The 18,876-nt window shown below is 37.6% G+C and overlaps 1 protein-coding gene across 1 annotated transcript in view; it reads left to right on the top strand.

Moving 5' to 3' along the window:
- Positions 1 to 299: 299 nt before the first annotated feature.
- LOC125950761 (hemicentin-1-like) overlaps positions 300 to 18,876 on the top strand; it is a 30,104-nt gene continuing 11,527 nt past the window's right edge. The window contains exons 1-4 of the mRNA XM_049679017.1: positions 300 to 336; positions 12,283 to 12,493; positions 14,420 to 14,677; positions 14,812 to 15,008. Of these exons, the coding sequence (XP_049534974.1) occupies positions 300 to 336; positions 12,283 to 12,493; positions 14,420 to 14,677; positions 14,812 to 15,008 (703 nt within the window). The remainder of the gene's footprint in view (positions 337 to 12,282; positions 12,494 to 14,419; positions 14,678 to 14,811; positions 15,009 to 18,876) is intronic.

An 18,876-nucleotide genomic window follows, 5' to 3' on the forward strand; every position in this document is an offset into this window, starting at 1 on the left:
TTTATTTTTGAATCTATTTGTCGCGTGAGTAGTTATAAAGAAGTGACCATATTTATTGTATAACGTTTGTGTTACACTAGTGTATATGCAAAATAGCCAATAGTAAACCGGAAGTGTGTTAATCAAATTAACGTGTTTGGTGCAATTTCGATAGGGTATATGTTTGATTTTGGTGGCCATGCGTGCATGTTAAGAGAGAAAAAGTGATGTAAAAAATAGGATCTCCAGTGAAAATAGTGCGCATAAAACCAAAGTTATTACGTTCATAAAATTATTCCTTCCATGCTTCAAGCGGAAAAATGAAGAGGCGCTGCTGCAATATTGCGATGATAAGAGGTAAGGTTTTTTTCTATATAAATGAGACTTTATGTTTAAAATTTTGAAATGAAATTTTGACCGTGTGTCATGGTTTTTCAACAAAAGACTGTTTGATTGGTTCTAGGTGCATTTTCTAAAATATTCTAAAACGATTAGCTTAAGAATAAATAGAAAAGTGTAAAACATCATCTGTTCGAGGAACCATGAAATAGAAATTTACAACGATTTTCATCAGAAAAACGCTATAACCTACCAAACAGGGCTTGGTTTATACGTTATCTACATGAATCATCATGAACCTGATAGCTCTCTGTTTCATCCGTTTCGTTTCCGTTGATCATCATTTCCGTTAATTTTAAAACAATTAATTACATTAATTACTACTTAAAATTAAATTATTCCACATCTTCTTTGATGTTTGAAGTGGTTTTGGTTCGGTTCGGTAAACGATTCGGGTTTAACATAGATTTGTAAGACTAGAAATCTGATACCCTTCACTTGACGATTCTGCTTAAAGATCATATTACTATGTCTTTTGAACATTATATCTGCCACAACGTAGAATTTTGAAAAACATGTGCGAACCAGATGTGAGTAGATATTTTCGATATAGAATTACTGTGTAAAGATCAAGGAAATCATTGCATGTCATGAAATCTTTGGGCAATTATATTTACGCTAAATTTTTTTATATTTTACAGGCTACCTTAAATGATAAATAGCAAATCAAAAATAACGGAATAATTATACACATTTAATGGCGTGACTAGTTATTTCTGTAAAATATTATGTTTGATAAAGCTCTATCTAAAATAAATATTTGCAGTAAACCGTCTGTTTCACAATGGTAGCCTCATAAGTCTTTTCTCGCGTTAACATAAAGCGTCTTAAAATAATTGTAATATAAAATTCTTTTATATTTTTAAACGACGTATGTAACTTGGATTATTTAAGCTTTATAAATAAAAATAAGTCCCTGCGGTGTATATATGTGCGCGCATCACGCAAAATCTATCGGGCCGATCATCACTAAACTTGACACATACACAGGGTATCATCCCCGATTATATAATCTGACGTCCTTTTACCAGGATTCCCCCTCTTCCCAACTCTCCAACACTCATTTTTCAACAGTTAATAACTCCAAACGTTTCGAAGCAAAATTATCCAAATCTCACGCAGTTGTTGGTGGCTGCTTCAGATATCATGTGACAAAATTTGGTTCCTTTCTGACAAGAGGCAGGGAGGAGGGGGCTTCCATACTACCAATCCTTTAAATTCATTCTTAAGTAATTTTGAATCGTTTCCTTTGTTTTTGGGGTCTCTAAAGTGATTGGTACAGTGGTAGACAATCGTTTAGCCGAATCTAGAGGTCCAGGAGAAAAACGGCAATGAGGTTCGAACGAATGTATTATTTCACGCTACCAAATTGTTATTATGTTGGCACACATGTGACTATAGTACACAGAAAATTTAATTTATATGTAAGAGTATTAGAAATCTCTGTAAGTCGAAATGTAAGTAATAGGGAGATTATGCCTTTATCAGACACGATGAAAATAGTTTCCTGAGGGACAGAAGCCAGTTTTAGCATGAATCAGCCAGAGATGGGCAAGCTTTTAACCAAATTAAAGGATATAAATTAAAGGAAGGACCAGCAATAACCAGACTATAACAAATTGATACCCATATCGATGACGGATTTATTTAGCATACATTTAATTAGAAATCATTAGCATACAAATATTTAGAAAATGAATTACTTTTTGAAGCAAAAATGTAATGTCTCGATGATTTGGATGGAGAGAGCAATTATTGGTATGATTTGAACTATCAGGGGCGCACTATACTTCATCGTAAATTCAAGGATAAAACGCGTTGGGGATGGTTTGATGTTGTGTGCAGCTTTCCATTTTTTTTATTTCAACTCAAATGTTTTCGAGCATTCTCGAAGGAAGCTAGAGGAAGCTTCTGGAAGAAATTTAAATTTATCTCATAGAAATTAACGGGGATTAAAACCTTATATAACAGTGAGTTAACAATCAGTTCATTTTCATCATCAATTAAATGCATGAATTGAAGACAAAAATATGACTTTATTCAAGTGTCCGGTATGCATTTCTTTTTGCAATCACACTAGGTAAACGGCCCGGTTACAGAATATTTCAATGTTTTGCCAAGGTTTTTGTTTTTCTTTTGATTTTTGTAATGTTTTTGTTTAGTTTACTATGCGCCATTCCATGCCCTTCCATGCCATTCCATGCTATTCTAGCGCTCTCCATGTTTTCCCCTTTATGATTTGTTTTCTAAAATCCAAGATCAGAAAGTATGGGAAGCGCCATTGCGAAATTTTCGTCATTGAAGCAATACTTGTGTAACTTTTATCGGTTCACCGGAATGCTGAAGAGATCAACCATTTCCAGGTTCCCTTTTGTCAGTGACTTGCCAGGCCATTGTCCGACTAACCGATGCCATGTTAAACGCGATCGATCAGCGCTTGATCATCCGCCCGTCGGCTGATCTTCAATGTGCAAGGGCGGAAGGAATAAAAGCATCTGCCATGTCCAGGTCCTTCATGCCCAGGCCATGTCCTGTCAGGTCCAGGTCCAGGTGTGATTTCACGCCAATCGATAATATGAAACCGGCCACTTTCCCAGCCCCGGTTGCATAGCCTTTGTTTCGCTATGATAAGAATAGAAAATCTGGCACGATGTGTTGCAATGATCGATCCCATTCGGATTCATCATAAGGTTGGGTGCTACTTGCTGTGAGGTTAAACTCATAAACCACTTACAGCGCATGACATTTGCGGACCATTTCCAAGTTCTGGTGGCCGCTCCTCCATGGTGCCATTGATAGCGATTAAGCCACCATTTTCCGGTGACTTACCAGGCCACCTGTAGGCTGCGCTTCGATTGGCAAGGGCGATCTCAAGCAAGAACAGCTTCTACCATGTCCAGGTGTGATTTCAGGTCCATCAGGGAAATGAATCCCGCCACTTTCCTCTGCACACCCCACGTTGCATAGCCTTCGTTTCGCTATGACAAAATCTGGCACGATGTGTTGCAAGGAGCGATCCTATTTTGATCAGGTATAGAGATAGTCGGACAGTAAACCATTCCTATGACCGCGTGTAACCATTGATAGCGATTAAGCACACATTTTTCCTGTGACTTGCCAGGCCACCAAGGTTCAACAGACAGACCATTGCAAGCATAGACACGATCCATCCGCGTTTGATCATCTACCTGTCGGCTGATCTTCGATTGGCAAGGACGATCTCGAGCAAGAACAGCTTCTATCATTTCCAGGTGTGATTTCAGGTCCACCAAGGAAATGAGATCCGCCACTTTCCTCTCTACAGCCCACGTTGCATAGCCTTCGTTTCGCTATGACAAAATCTGGCACGATGTGTTGCAAGGAGCGATCCTATTTTGATCAGATATAGATACAGTCGGACAGTTAACCATCTCTCTAACCGCGGATTCATTCTGGCGCATGCAGCGAGGCCAGCGAGTGTTTGCCTGTCCCATTTTGCATCGGCAACCGTGACGCGGTGAGCGGCTTATCGCAGCGATCATATGCTACGATGTCCTGGAACGCAAGCGTGGATGACTTATCAGGCCACAGATTATTGGACTTGCCAGAACACATTCAATCATTCCAGAGATTGAAAACCAGGACAGCGGCGCCCGTTGAGTCGAATCTAACTTCATTTCGAGGGGGGAAATAGCGTAAGATTTGTTTAACTGCAGGTTTTATGCCAATCTCATAATATGCAATTCATATCTATCAGTAAAATAGTTTTTCAAATCCATTTTCGCGCAGAATCTGTTTTTCGCTGGAATTTGTTTTCTCGCTCGCGTTTACGTCTGCGGTATGTTGCATCCCTCTCGGGTGACGGAATTTACTAAAATATGTATAAGGGTCATCATCACCATCGATCGATTTCATCATCATCATTGCATTACTTTCAGCGTGAGGTTTAGCGTGAGGTTTTAGCGTGAGAATCCTTAGAAACTTTTTTTGCTAGGTTTACATAGGTTTTTGTGAGAAAAAAAAATCACCATCATGTTTGCCGTCATCAACTTCATCTTATATCGTGTTGATGATGATCATCATTCATCATCATCACCACGTTATGGCACTTTTTAGAGCTTTTTACAGCAAAATCATCATCATCATCATCATCCACCATCATCCACCATCATCATCGTCATCCCCGTCACCAGACGCATCATATGCAGTGCTCAGAAGCATCGTGCGATGGCCCGTTTGGGCGCAATGCCGCGTTACACGGAGCGTTACGCGAGCTAAAATTTGTATATAGATTTGATAAAAACCTTCTAGGTTTGTTATTTGTCACCGTTGAATTTCGCGTTTCTGACTAATCTAAAATCGTTTTGAATCAATATCGGTCTAAATTAATCGGCTTATCAATTTTTGTATCAGTATTATCAGTGTAATTGAGTTAGGTCATGGAACGAAAAAACAAAAGAAAATTTAGGAAACCCACATAAAAAGAGTTTGTTTTTATATAAGCTTATAGCTTCGTTCGGTCACACCAGACACGTTTTCCAGAGGTATTAGAGCATCAAATTCCTTTTCATTAATGCTATAAACTGAGAGCTTTATTCTCCTCGATTAAGTTCTCGGTTCGTTCTGCTCGTAAGAGATTTAATTCGGTTCAGATAAATGACCCATTTCGTTCCTTTGTATGTTTGTATAGCATGTTTATGTTTTTTACCCTTTCTGTTTTCTTCTTCTAATTATAATTACGAATTCTCCCATGACGTCAGAGCATACGAATGTCTAGGAAGACAAACTAGTTGGTTTACCTTTAATTCCAACATATTGATTGCTTTTATAGCAAATCACTCATTTTTTTAACACACAGCTTGTAATGCATGTTATTGATTGTTGCAAACAACTGAAGTAAATTCAATTAAATCAGATGTAACACAGAATATGTAAAATATAAATATTAATATTATTAATATTATTATTATTAATATTAATATTATTTTCAAAATATGTGTGTGTTTGTTATGTACGTCTCTATGCTTTGTGCGACTTTTCTAATGTTAGTACGCGATAGATGATCATTTTTGTTTGCCATTTTTTCGTAAATAGTTGTTTTTTCGTTTATTTTTAGTAAGTTTCGTAGCAATAAATCATCGTCAATCATTGAATCATCAACCATATCAGCTTGATTGACCTTGATCAATGCAATAGGCATTTTACTTCGTTGTTCTACTTTGTGAATAACGAGTCTAGCTATGCAACTTCTGGCTCAACACAATAATTATCAACTCAAGATCAGCAAAAAAACAAGAACACAGTTGATTATTATTAACAAGGACATGCGTAAGATAGTCATTCGCATAAGCAGCATAAAAAGCACAAAAGCCAGTCTTCGACTATGATCCAACCAAGCAAAACGCAAATATTCATCTCCCCCAAAAAATAAAACGACAACCACCGGCAAAGAACTAATTTTCGGAAAGATTAGTTTTCTCTTCTGCGTCCAGAATGGAGAAGAGAGAATCTCTTCTTCTACCACTTCTAGAAGAATCGAGTGCGTTGGCCAGGCCTCCACAACAATGTCTTTTTCTTCCAACCAACCAACCTTTTAGATAAATTGATGCTAGAGCTATTGTTTCTGTTAAAAGGGGATGCTTGATTATGCTGAAACAATTCTCAACCCCACCATTAAATTTCTAAGGTGCCGGAAGCAAAAATATTCTCACCCTAGTATATTGCTACACGATGGCAAGTTGCTGTGGCGTTGAGAAGGTTTACTGTTACGAGATCACGTCAGATCACGCCAAATTCCACAAAAAAAGTTTATTCAGATGTGCTATTACATTGTAATCAAAACAATGATAATAATAGGAATTAATATTAGACCCTTCTGTAAAGGATTTATCATTTCCCTTCTTGTTTAAATTTTCCATTATCTTTCCATTTCGATGGTTTTAGTTTGGCTAGGGCACGTTTTCATTCGTTCACAACCACAGGTTATTTTTACAATATTTGTTTTTTTTTTTTAAATTAAACATCCGTTCTTAAATATAAAAAAAATCAATGTTTGGTCGCATTCTTCGTCGCATTGATTAACGAATAATAGAACGTCTCGGTTCGTTGGATAATATGATGAAACTTGCACTTTCGTCTTTCAGACTACCAAAAGTATGCGGTTACAAATAAAATTTGCGTACCAAAAGTATGCGGTTACAATAAACACTGCGGTTACAAATAAAATTTCACTCGTGAATAGGATTTTCATTGATTATATTGAATTATTCGGATATGTGTACATACATTGGAATAGGCTTTGGGTAAGTATAAAGTATAGGTAATGGGTACCTTTTACCCTTTTCTCCCTCTCCCGTGTTCCGTGCTCCTGCTATATGCGGTCGCGTTGTCCGTTCCTTACACCGCATGCTTTACCCGTTCTACCTGTTCGGCGGAGAACATCATGCGTCGATGGCTGTCCCAGGCGTTTACTGGGCGATGATTGTTGTTGTTGTCGGCGTCGCCGATTGTTCGATGGCACCGCTCGCCCTGCTACGCTGGAAAACGGATCGTTTATAGTGCATCCCTCTGAATAGTTGATGTTGTTCCTGGCGTCGCTTAAGGTCCCGGGTCATCTCTATTACCATTTTCCTGTGATCCCGACGCACGTATCCTGCTTCAAGTGCCGCTGGTAGGTCTTCGCGGCGAAATTGTTATGCATAAGTGTAGTAGCGCCGTTTTACGCAAAAGCTTAAATTCGCTGTTCAACAAGGATTACGCGAAGGTTAATTAAATATACAAGAAAATTGCACCATATCAATACCGACAGCTTATCAAACGATGATAAATTGATAGTTCATGGTTTCTAGTTTTATTTGGAATAGATTGGACATTTTCAACCTGCTAATGCACACTTCCACAGATTTGCTTTTTTGACAATTTTGACGAATACATTTACTATTTCCCCAACCAAATTGAATAAAATACTAGCATGACCCGCGTGCCTCGCTACGCGTAGAAGATTAGGTTTAGTGAAATGTTCTATTTCTTTGAGTTTCTACTTTGTGTGTTATCATGGTTGTTTATATTTGCCGATGATCCAACCTTGGTTACATGGTCATGAGGTACATGATGAGGTTAATTAATAAACTATCATTGGCAGTTGATACTCGGCTGGCACGCTTCCCTTTTGCCTGCGAAGGAATCGGAAGCTTTGCTGCGCACCGACTAACGGAGACTGTTTGTTTCGTATGTAATCCCGTCGCCTTTAATTCCTCCTCGCTTTTGGGGGACTATCGAGCTCAGGTTTTTTGTAGTGGGTGCTAGGCGCTCGGATAGGAGTACTCGCTTTTGGGATACCATTAGCGTCGCAAAGAATCTGACCAAAAAGGAGTTTTATAGTCAGATTCCCCTTTATTCGCAAATCTCCTGCCCTTTTATACCCCGGGTCTGCCGGTGTTCTTCTAGGGAACACACATAATGACTCATTTTTCCAATAACTGAGTTGAGCTCCTAACGTTACCGCCTGGAGTTTGGACCCCACGCAACAGCATTTATGATAATGTTAATCTATATATCTATATCTATATATATATAAAAATGAATTCATGTCTGTCCGGATGTCTCTTATAGACGCCGAAACTACTGGACCGATTGACTCTAAAATTGGTATTGGGGGGTTTTAGGTGCCGGTGAGCATAGCAAGGCTTGGTTCGAAACCTCCCGCTCCCTTTTTTCCTTCTCTTCCCTAACACTTGATTGTTAAACACTTTTAATACTCCTAAAGTTGAGAACCGAATACCATCAAATTTTGCACAATTGTTGATGGTCATCTAAGAAACCATGTGAAAAAATTTGGTATACATCGGATGAGGGGAAGAGGGTGCCTCCATACAACCCCAATCCTTAAAATTCATCCTAAGGCAATATGGGTCGATCGATCGATTGGATTCACTTAAAATCTGCTTCTTTCATCTAGTCACCACCACCCTCCGTACATCTTGCAGAGCAGAGTGAGGGGTGGGAAAATTAGATAGTTGCGTAGAATTCTTGAACAATAATTTAAAAAATGAGACCAATAGATCTTAAGGAAAAGAACGAAAGAGAGAAAGACATTTTTATTTAATTTTTTATGTCTATTGTTGCTTTAAGTTTTCTTTACAATTTCTGTTTAATGTTTAAGAAGTTGCTTTAAGTTTCACAAGTCAATTTACATGAAACACTAATCAAAACTCATTCGGTTGTCAAGTATTTGGATTGATCAAGAATTATATTAATTTTCGATTATTGTTTTGCGTATCATTGACGATTTTCAACGTATCAGGTTATGAATGGTAAACGATCGGAATTGCATGCACGAACACATAAAGCAGCTGTAACCGAATATTAATAGAAAACAATACTAACAAATCCTATCTATCCGGAACGGCTTGCGATTGGAATGTCCACCGAGAGTGTCCGAGAGAGAAGAAACCACCCTTAGAAATTTGAAGTTCGGTGCTTTTAGTTATGATCTACCATGTGACTATGTAAATCACCGTAAGCTGAATACCGGAAAAATTGATCAAATGTGTCATATTGTAATGCCACATTTGACAATAAATACAAAATCCATACCACCATTTGAACTTAACGAGATATGTGCAAACCGAACACTAAAGTCCAAATATTTTATAAAAAACTTGGGAAAATATAATTCGTGGTTGCCAATGACATCATTTGGGCAAAGGTCGAAAGGAAAAACCTTAAAACTCAAACATCATGTTAACTTTCCAGCTCATAATTACAATCACGTCGCATCTCTATTTCCAACATGACTAACTGACCTAGCTATTGATTTGGTTCATTGATAAATCGAATACGACCAAATGATGGAATAGATAAAATTGTATTTACTGAAATTTTCAAGTTCCTGTTTACGATAAACCCACGACCGATCAAAGACAGTACGAAGTCTGTCGGGGCAGCTAGTTTATAAATATTTAAAACGTGCACACACATTACTACCAGTTTAGGATGTGCCACCCAAATTGCCCTAGGATGAATTTTAAGGATTGGGGTTGTATGGAGGCACCCTCTTCCCCTCATCCGATGTATACCAAATTTTTTCACATGGTTTCTTAGATGACCATCAACAATTGTGCAAAATTTGATGGTATTCGGTTCTCAACTTTAGGAGTATTAAAAGTGTTTAACAATCAAGTGTTAGGGAAGAGAAGGAAAAAAGGGAGCGGGAGGTTTCGAACCAAGCCTTGCTATGCTCACCGGCACCTAAAACCCCCCCATACCAATTTTAGAGTCAATCGGTCCAGTAGTTTCGGCGTCTATAAGAGACATCCGGACAGACATGAATTCATTTTTATATATATATAGATATAGATATATAGATTAACATTATCATAAATGCTGTTGCGTGGGGTCCAAACTCCAGGCGGTAACGTTAGGAGCTCAACTCAGTTATTGGAAAAATGAGTCATTATGTGTGTTCCCTAGAAGAACACCGGCAGACCCGGGGTATAAAAGGGCAGGAGATTTGCGAATAAAGGGGAATCTGACTATAAAATTCCTTTTTGGTCAGATTCTTTGCGACGCTAATGGTATCCCAAAAGCGAGTACTCCTATCCGAGCGCCTAGCACCCACTACAAAAAACCTGAGCTCGATAGTCCCCAAAAGCGAGGAGGAATTAAAGGCGACGGGATTACATACGAAACAAACAGTCTCCGTTAGTCGGTGCGCAGCAAAGCTTCCGATTCCTTCGCAGGCAAAAGGGAAGCGTGCCAGCCGAGTATCAACTGCCAATGATAGTTTATTAATTAACCTCATCATGTACCTCATGACCATGTAACCAAGGTTGGATCATCGGCAAATATAAACAACCATGATAACACACAAAGTAGAAACTCAAAGAAATAGAACGCTTCATTAAACTTAATCTTCTACGCGTAGCGAGGCACGCGGGTCATGCTAGTATAATATATAACAGATAATTTTTGGACCTTTGATGAAATTTCGAAAATTCGAATATACCCTGAGTATGCTTAAACTGGTCTGAGATAAGCCGTCTAGGCTAAAATTCTCATCAATTTAATTTATTCGCGCTGGAAACGCTCCCTGGCACTCAATATTGAATCTACTGTTCGGTGAATTAGTGGATTTTCAGAAAATCATTAAAAAATAACTGTTTGAGCTAGGACTTTGAAAATTTGGGATTAGTTTTTTGTATGAAAAATCTAAGAAAAATGTCAAATCAAAGGTTAACAGAAAGTTACGAAAAATAATTTTCCTATTTTTTGAATACTTAGCTATCATATCGAAAATAATCCATTGGTCATATTCAAAAGTGGAAAACAATATGCATGGGTAAACGGTGAACGGTGTGGTTTTTGGAACAGTTGCGTCCAATATCGTTAAAATGAATATTAAAATCTGTAACTTTATTTTGAAGAAACATGGTTTGCCATCATTCAAAGCAAACTTCGGCGTGCCTGAAATATTGTACAGGGTGGCAACGTGAAAGTGATACACTTATTCTAGGGCCCCCTGTACTAATTCGGACACCTATATTGCAGATCTTGGTAAAAAGCAGCATTTTTACTGCTGGGATTGAGTGTTGTTCACCCAAAAATTGTAATGGATTCTTGTAGAGAACAAATCAGAATGTTGTATCTTCAAATCCTCACCAACATTCAAATAAGAGGAAAGCTGTCACATCAGAATTGAGCGCGTACAGAACCATCAAACGATTCTAAGATAGTGATATGGTTGTCCCCAAATAGAAACCGGGGAAAAACGGACTGTACGAAGTCTAACGACAATAAATGCCGTGATGGAGCGTATACGACGAAATCCGGAACGATCGGAAAGAAAAATGGCACATGGCATGAAAATGAGTCACACCTGCATGAAAAACATAATGAAAAGGACCTTCGATTTAGTCCTTTCAAGAAGCAGAGGATTCATGGGTTGTCTCGCAAAAACGTCGCCGACAACTTTGCTAGATCTCGGAAGCCGCTGAAGACGCACGCTGCTCACAACATATTTTTTTAAGAGGGCAACAAAAGACTTGGAGGCATCTTTGAACAAGCAAAATGATTGCGTGCATAGTGTATCTTTTCGCGGTATTCCAACCGATAAAAAAGGTGCGGAGCGATATCAAAATGGCTCGTATATGATGGTATGGGGCGCCATATTAAAGGAAAGAAAACTCCCACGGTTATTCGTTGATAAAGCCATAAAAATCCACGAAAAATACGATTTGGAGTTCGTTCTCAAGCTCCAATTGATTCCTTGTGGTGGTATTGATGGTGAGCGTAAAATTTTCCATGTTTTGTAAGCTCATCGGAATGGACCATATCGTTTTCAGATTTAAACCCACTTGATTTTTAAGTATGGGAATACATGCTAGGGAAGCTGGTTGACGCAAAGGATATGACTATAATACGTTAAAAAACGGTTTGTAAAAGTTTGAGACGAAATGCCAAAGGAAGTCGTCCGTGCGGCGTGGAATAGTTTTGGAAAGCGATTGTGAGCTGGTATAAAAAAATAAGGGAAAAGAATTGAAATGAATCAATCAAATTGAAACTATAGCAGAACATTGTGTTAAAAATAAGAAATACGTGAAAAATTACATAGTATCCTTTTTATGACAAAATTTAAGTGTATCACTTTCACGTTGCCACCCTGTATATCAGCAAGATAGAACCACGTTGCATTCGCCTGAACGGACCCAAACATGGTTATCGGAAATCATGAAATTTTGGGTAACATTTTTTTGGATATCTGAAAAATCGAAAAAATCATACTCGGAGCATGCGAGAACCTAATATAACAAAATTGTTTTGTAAAATAGTGTCTTGTGAGAAAATTGTGTGGTTGTGCACCGTCATTTAGTTATCTATTTGCATTACAATAGTTATTATTATCTTTTTTTTTCCTCTTATTTGCAGTATTACCATGGCCACTGGCGGTTGTAACGCTCTTCATGCTATCTGCAGCAGACGAAATTCACGATACTCGGGAAGGTGAAACAGTGACGCTCAAGTGTCGATTCAGCGCGGAATCTGTATCGAACCGTTTTTCCTACTACTGGGCCCGCTCTGCTGGTAACAAATTCGACAACGTTGCTATCAACGGCGTGCAGCTAAACATGAACTACAGGTATACATCCACATAAACACTACAGGACATGAACAACAGGACAGCAAACCGAAGATTTTTGAAGAACTAATTGCTAATATTAGGGCGGGAATTGCTGCTACTCCCGAAATGTTGTCAACTACCATGCACAATATCCAAAAAAAGCCGCTTTTTGTGTGTGTGGAGGCGGTCATTAGACCTATAGCTATATTCTGAGTCAGAAATGACGGAGATATTCAACATTTAAATATGTCGTGTTGAGATGGCGCACCCTGTAGTTCATTAACTTAAAATAGCTCAATATTCAAAATAATCAAAATAAGGATTGTGACCCTAACATCAAATCAAAATGAAACATACGGTCCGTCCTTAGATATCTAAAAAAACATCAGATTTAGTTAATGTTTAGGTACGCTTCATAGATGGTTTCAACTAACCAAATCTAAACAACTACTAAACCTTGAAATTGACAACCGAAGAATTTGCTAAAGCCCCGTCCAGTTAGAATCTGGACACACGTTTGTAATCACTGCAACGCTTCTAGTGGTCACTTTGCAATTCTGTTGACAGCGTTTTAATGGTAGTAGTCTGTTCATTTAGTGGTAAAATTTTTGTCAAAATTGATCTACGCCTTCAAAAGTTATCGCCGATGGAACGTGAAAGTCGAAAAAAACATCTGCACACTCATGACTAAAACTCGATTTGGCTGGAGAAAAACCGCGAAACTCTTAAAATTTCCAAACTTAACTAAAAATACCGTATGAAAATGTTACTGGAAGACTTTTACCTTGATTTTAGCACAATGAAACAGCCGAAAAGTGTAACAAATGCCCGATTCTGCAGACAAAAGTTAGTCAACAATCTTGGGATCTCCCAGCTTGATTCCACCAAGAAAAACTCACGACAGACGTCACAACACTTCGGCAAATATGTTTAAGAGAAGTTTTATGGTCGTATCATGCCAGAAAACAGCCAAATAGGACCCTAGAGCACAGCTTAATTGCCCAAATCCGTGCAAGGAATCTGTATGAACAAGTGTTGACCGATTTGAAACCATGCATTTCGATGAACGGTGCAACAAGCGTAAAAATGCATTTCAAAAAATACCGGGCAAAAAAAATATTTTGCCAATCATAAAGGGAATGGCTTAGGAAGGGTTTGGAATCTTTACGGAGATAAATTTGCCCATAAGATGATGATTTGGCGTGGGATTTGACATTGTGGCGACAAATCAAATGTGTTCACCATTCGGTCAACGTTCATTCGAAATTTGTGCGAAAAAAGAGTGGCTACAGAAAAGGATTTTGTCCTGCATTTGTCCACCAACGATTCTGTGTAAGTTTGGCATGATTTAGATAGCTGTTCTTGTTGAAGGTGTGGCGTTAATGTTTGGTATTCAAATATATCGATTTCACAGGGAAAACTATCAATCCACAAAAATGTCTGGATTTTCGTTATATCGATTTCTATTCGACAATTATCACAAGGAAACTTAAAAAGTATATCAGAAATGTATAAAAACCAACTAAAATGAGGGTGACATGCAACAAGAGGGCAAATGATGTGACCTACAGTACTGTGCAAACATTTTTGGGTGATGTCAAAGTAAAAGTTGAAAAAGTCATATAAAAAATGAATGAATAATTTTCATCAATATATATTATTAAAGGTAATAAGAAAACCTACAAAATGACACCTTTCTTTTCTTTTTACGTCAATTTGGCTGAGATATGAACTGTTTTGTGTGTCCAGATTCTAAATGGATGGGGCTTTATTCTTGAAATATACTGCAACTATGTAGATATAAATACCTGATACAAATTACTCCGATTTTAAATTTGATCAAGTCATTCGAGATGCGATACGAGAAACATTGGAAGGGAAACACAAGCACAAACAGATAATTTTGTTCTATTTAATAAGGCTTTCTATCTTTTCTTTCTCTAGAATCGACTTTCGACCTAAACAAGGTATATACGATCTTACAATATTGAATAGCTCCTACAGCCGAGATAATGGCCGCTTTGAGTGTCGCGTGAAGGCTAGCGGAACTGGAGCTGACGTACACCAGGAATTCTACAACCTAACTGTGCTCACTCCACCTCAGCCTCCAATTGTTGAACCAATCGATCTTAAAGCCACCGAGGATGAAAAGTTTGAACTAACATGCAGTAGTGTTGGAGGATCACCAGATCCAAGTATAACGTAAGTTTGATTGTATATTTAAAATACAAAATTAAAAAATGCTTGTACTACTATCGGATCTATAAATTTCGATTTAAAAAAAAATTAACGTCTAAAATTTGTCTTTTTTTTAAACATTTTTGTGTGACGTGAAGCTGGTATCGGATAGGTTCAGAAAAACCTCTTGAAGCAACTATCATAAAGGGAGGGTCAAAGGACCTTCGTACTTCGATTACTCTGGGAATAGTGCCACGCCGTGAGGACGATGGAGCAAAATACCGTTGCGTTGTTTGGAATCGTGCCTTGTCGGAGATAGATGTGTTGGAAACGACAGTCACTCTTTCCGTAAACTGTAAGTACCTAATTCGCAAATATTCATATTATTCACTTAACCGTTTAGTAGTTTTGGTCTCCGGAAGATTCTTCCGCACACTTCCTACATTTTTTCATTTCACGCAAAAATCAAGGGGAATATCAATATCCGACCATCATCATGTCTAGCCTGACGACGAACACTTTTAAACATACTATTATTGTAATTATTATCATCAGTACAAGTAACTTTTAAACACGACGCAATCGGCTTCTGTCATGCCTCTTATGATGATTAGATGTAAAAAAATTCGCAAAAAATATATTGAAAATTACCCAAATTTATACTGGTTGAAATTTTATAACGAGACAAACCAACAGAAATAAATACGACCTCGCTCGTAATTTACCAACAAAAAAAAACAACTGTCGAGAAATTGAATTTGAAATGACTAGCTGAACAGGCAGGGATTCGCACATGAAAAGAGAATTATTAGAAATTTTGATATTTTCGTTTTACGTACAGTGTCGGACATAAGTTAAGCAACTTAGTCAAGGTGTATGAAAAAGTGTTCAAAACTTTAGTTTTCAACCAAACTGTGCAATTTCTGACTCAACTACTGAAAAGGGTACCTATTTACGATATTTTAGGACGATTTCAGTTATTAATTTTTCTTTAAATAGCGCATTAGCACGATGGTTTCAAAAAAACATTGTTTTTTCATGCGACATAAGTTAAGCAACTGAAAGATATCAATTCGTATATACTGATTTTTTCAGTATTTCGTTGTGAATACGTTATTTTTAATTACAGCTCCACTTCTTTTGGGCATAAATTCAATCAATTTGTTGATCGTTTCTTTCGGAATTTCACTCCAAGCCTTGGAAAGATCCTCGAACAATTCAGTACAGTTTCGATATGAAACATTCGTTCTTACTCGGCGAATTACAATTTTTCACAAATGTTCGATTGGGTTTCAATTGAGTGAGTTAGTTAGCCACGATAGAACTACAATATTGGGATCTTGGTTTATTTTATTTTTGCATTTTTGCAAGTATCGTTCGGGTCATTGTCGTGATGATATTTGCAATTCGACGGAATTAGCGGCAAGCATGAGGAAGCATCACACTTTCCATGATGTCTCTGCACATTATTCCGTTGATAATCCCTCGAATTCAATGAAATTGTCCCATACCTTGCCCAGAGAAGCATCCCCAGACCATCACACATCTTCCGCCATGTTTAATAGTTTTCGTGCAATATTGCGGATTTAGTCTAGTACCAAGTGGCCATCGAGCTCGCTTCATATCATCCGAATTAAACAAATTGAATATGGATTCATCACTAAGCAACACTATTTTTTAATATTGAGACATCCCAGATCAAACAACTCATCGCAAAATGAAGTTGTACCTTCGTTGTTGATGTACGGCTTTTTTGATGGTTTGCAACTGAATAACCCACGGTCTCCCAATCGTTGCTGAATGGTCTGGGAGCTAATATCCAAGCTTAATTTACTTCTTATTTCCATTCCTGATGCAAACGCATCTTTGGTCGAATACCATTTGATAATGTGGTTCATTTTGGGTGACGTTTTTCAAAGACGAACAGGACGCAAAGCCGTTTCAACAGTTTCTTTTGCCTTTTACGGGTTATTAAATGAGAAACTACTGATTTATCTATGCTATAAGCTTCACTAATGTGTTTCTGAGAGTTTCCCTGAGTCGCTAGTTTCATTTCTATTTTGTTTTTAATCGCTAGAATAGATATTTCGCGACATTGTTTCGTTTTGAATGTAACCGAGTGTATCGGGTGCTCAAAGGCAAAAAGAATACTTAAACTTCATAAACCTTGACAGATTTAGCAAGCTTACACGCCAATAGATTACTACTGTGCAGACATTCCACATGTGATGATCAATATTTTATTATTTTTGCTCCAAAATAGCCAGTTGCTTAACTTATGTCGCATGAAAAAACAATGTTTTTTTTTTTAAACCATCGTGCTAATGCGCTATTTAAAGAAAAAATAATAACTGAAATCGTCCTAAAATATCGTAAATAGGTACCCTTTTCAGTAGTTGAGTCGGAAATTGCACAGTTTGGTTGAAAACTAAAGTTTTGAACACTTTTTCATACACCTTGACTAAGTTGCTTAACTTATGTCCGACACTTATGTATAACACACACATGCTCTTCCATTCGATTCATCCATGTTGTCTCCTTTCCGAATTCCTTTTCTGAGATCCGAGATCAAAAACAGTAAGTTTTCACGCGATGGCACAACCACAACCACTAGACGGCAGTTTTATGATTTTCCATTCATGTATGCTGTTTGCATATTGCAAAAAGAATAGCAGCTCATGTATGTGGTGCATTTGTCATCACTCTTTTTCAAACCAACACCGGCACAGGTTCTGCTTTTAAATAAGAAGCATGTTCTTCTACTTGTTACAGTCAGCATTGACTCCAGTAAATCTCCAAACGACAAGACTGTTTACAATCAGAAATATGCATTGTATTGATGATATTTTGGTTTACGTAAATATTGCGTTTAAACGCCAAAGCAGAAATAGCATTAAAAATAATGTCTTTTGGGGTCGTTTTTTAATTTAAGTTTTTGTAAATGCAAGATCAAAACTATGATAGGGGATAAATCAGAGCTATTAGGAGATTTCAAATGTAATGTATGCCGTACCCACCTTCATAATATTGATTGATAGTACAACATGTTCTGCGTTTTGAAGCCCCTAAACGAGTTTTCATGCAATGAATTGAAAATGCCAAAAATAACTCAAACTCTTTCTAAAAATGGAAGAAATCTTTTGAACTGAATCGGTTGACGGTATTTCCGACGTTGGCATTTAATGGATCACAAATGCCAGCAAGGCTTGTGGAATGCAACCTACTATGAACCCTCAGTACTAGATCTCAGACTTATATGAACGGCTTCATTTCGTAAACAAGATGCTGCAACCGAAAAGATTTAAAATGGTTGGGTCGCTACGTACGTTGACCCTAATAAACTCACTAGCAACCCAATTAGTAAATTTGTGCGCTGCATTCCGGTAGGTTGTTCAGACAAAGACACAAAGCCTGGTTGATTATTTACGCTGCAGTTCGTGTTTGAAAAGCTGTTTACGTTCACTCCCTGCAGTCGCCTTTCGAAACAGATACTCATCGTGTTCTGTATGATTATTTTCCTGCGTATTCAACGTTTTCCAGTCCTGGTTACTAGCCGATTTTCTAAAGACACTTCTCGTGATCCGTAGTCCGAGCATCTTGTAGTAGGCTGCATGTGAAAAATAGCCTTCGGGAAACCCAAACGATGCTAACGGCAGAAGATATAAATAACATTCTAATGTAAACAATCACAGAATCAGATGCACGGACAGCGGTAGAGGCATATGGATGGTATAAAGTGTGTAGAGCACATTCGGGCAATTGATGAAGAATTTTACTGCTTGAGCTTGAGCTTCCTGTAGAATAGATTTTCCAGCAATTGACCTGAAAAAACTAAAATTTATAGACAGTGAGAAAGAGAAACATTTCACACTAAAAAGGCCATCAGCTTTTGTTATTGGTATCATTCGTCTGTTAATTACTGCATATTGTAAATTAAAAAAAATTTACATCACAGATTATTTCGCGAGCTCAATCTCCATTCATGCCAGTTCAACTACAGATGCAAAATGCAAGTTATACAGATGCAAAAGTGTACTTTTCCGTTTATGATTCAAAGCCATCGCGCATCGCGTGATGTTTTCATTTACCGTTTCAAGTCTTGCTAAAAGAGACTTATTGAAAAATCCTGAATTAATTCCTGTTCAGTAAAATTAAGAAACAAATGAATTTTACATCGTTTTCAAAAGTTTGAAAGCTCCTTTTACCAAACAATGTAGTATAGT

The sequence above is a fragment of the Anopheles darlingi genome, chromosome 2 (assembly GCF_943734745.1).
Source record: "Anopheles darlingi chromosome 2, idAnoDarlMG_H_01, whole genome shotgun sequence".
In the NCBI taxonomy this organism is placed as follows: Eukaryota; Metazoa; Arthropoda; class Insecta; order Diptera; family Culicidae; genus Anopheles; species Anopheles darlingi.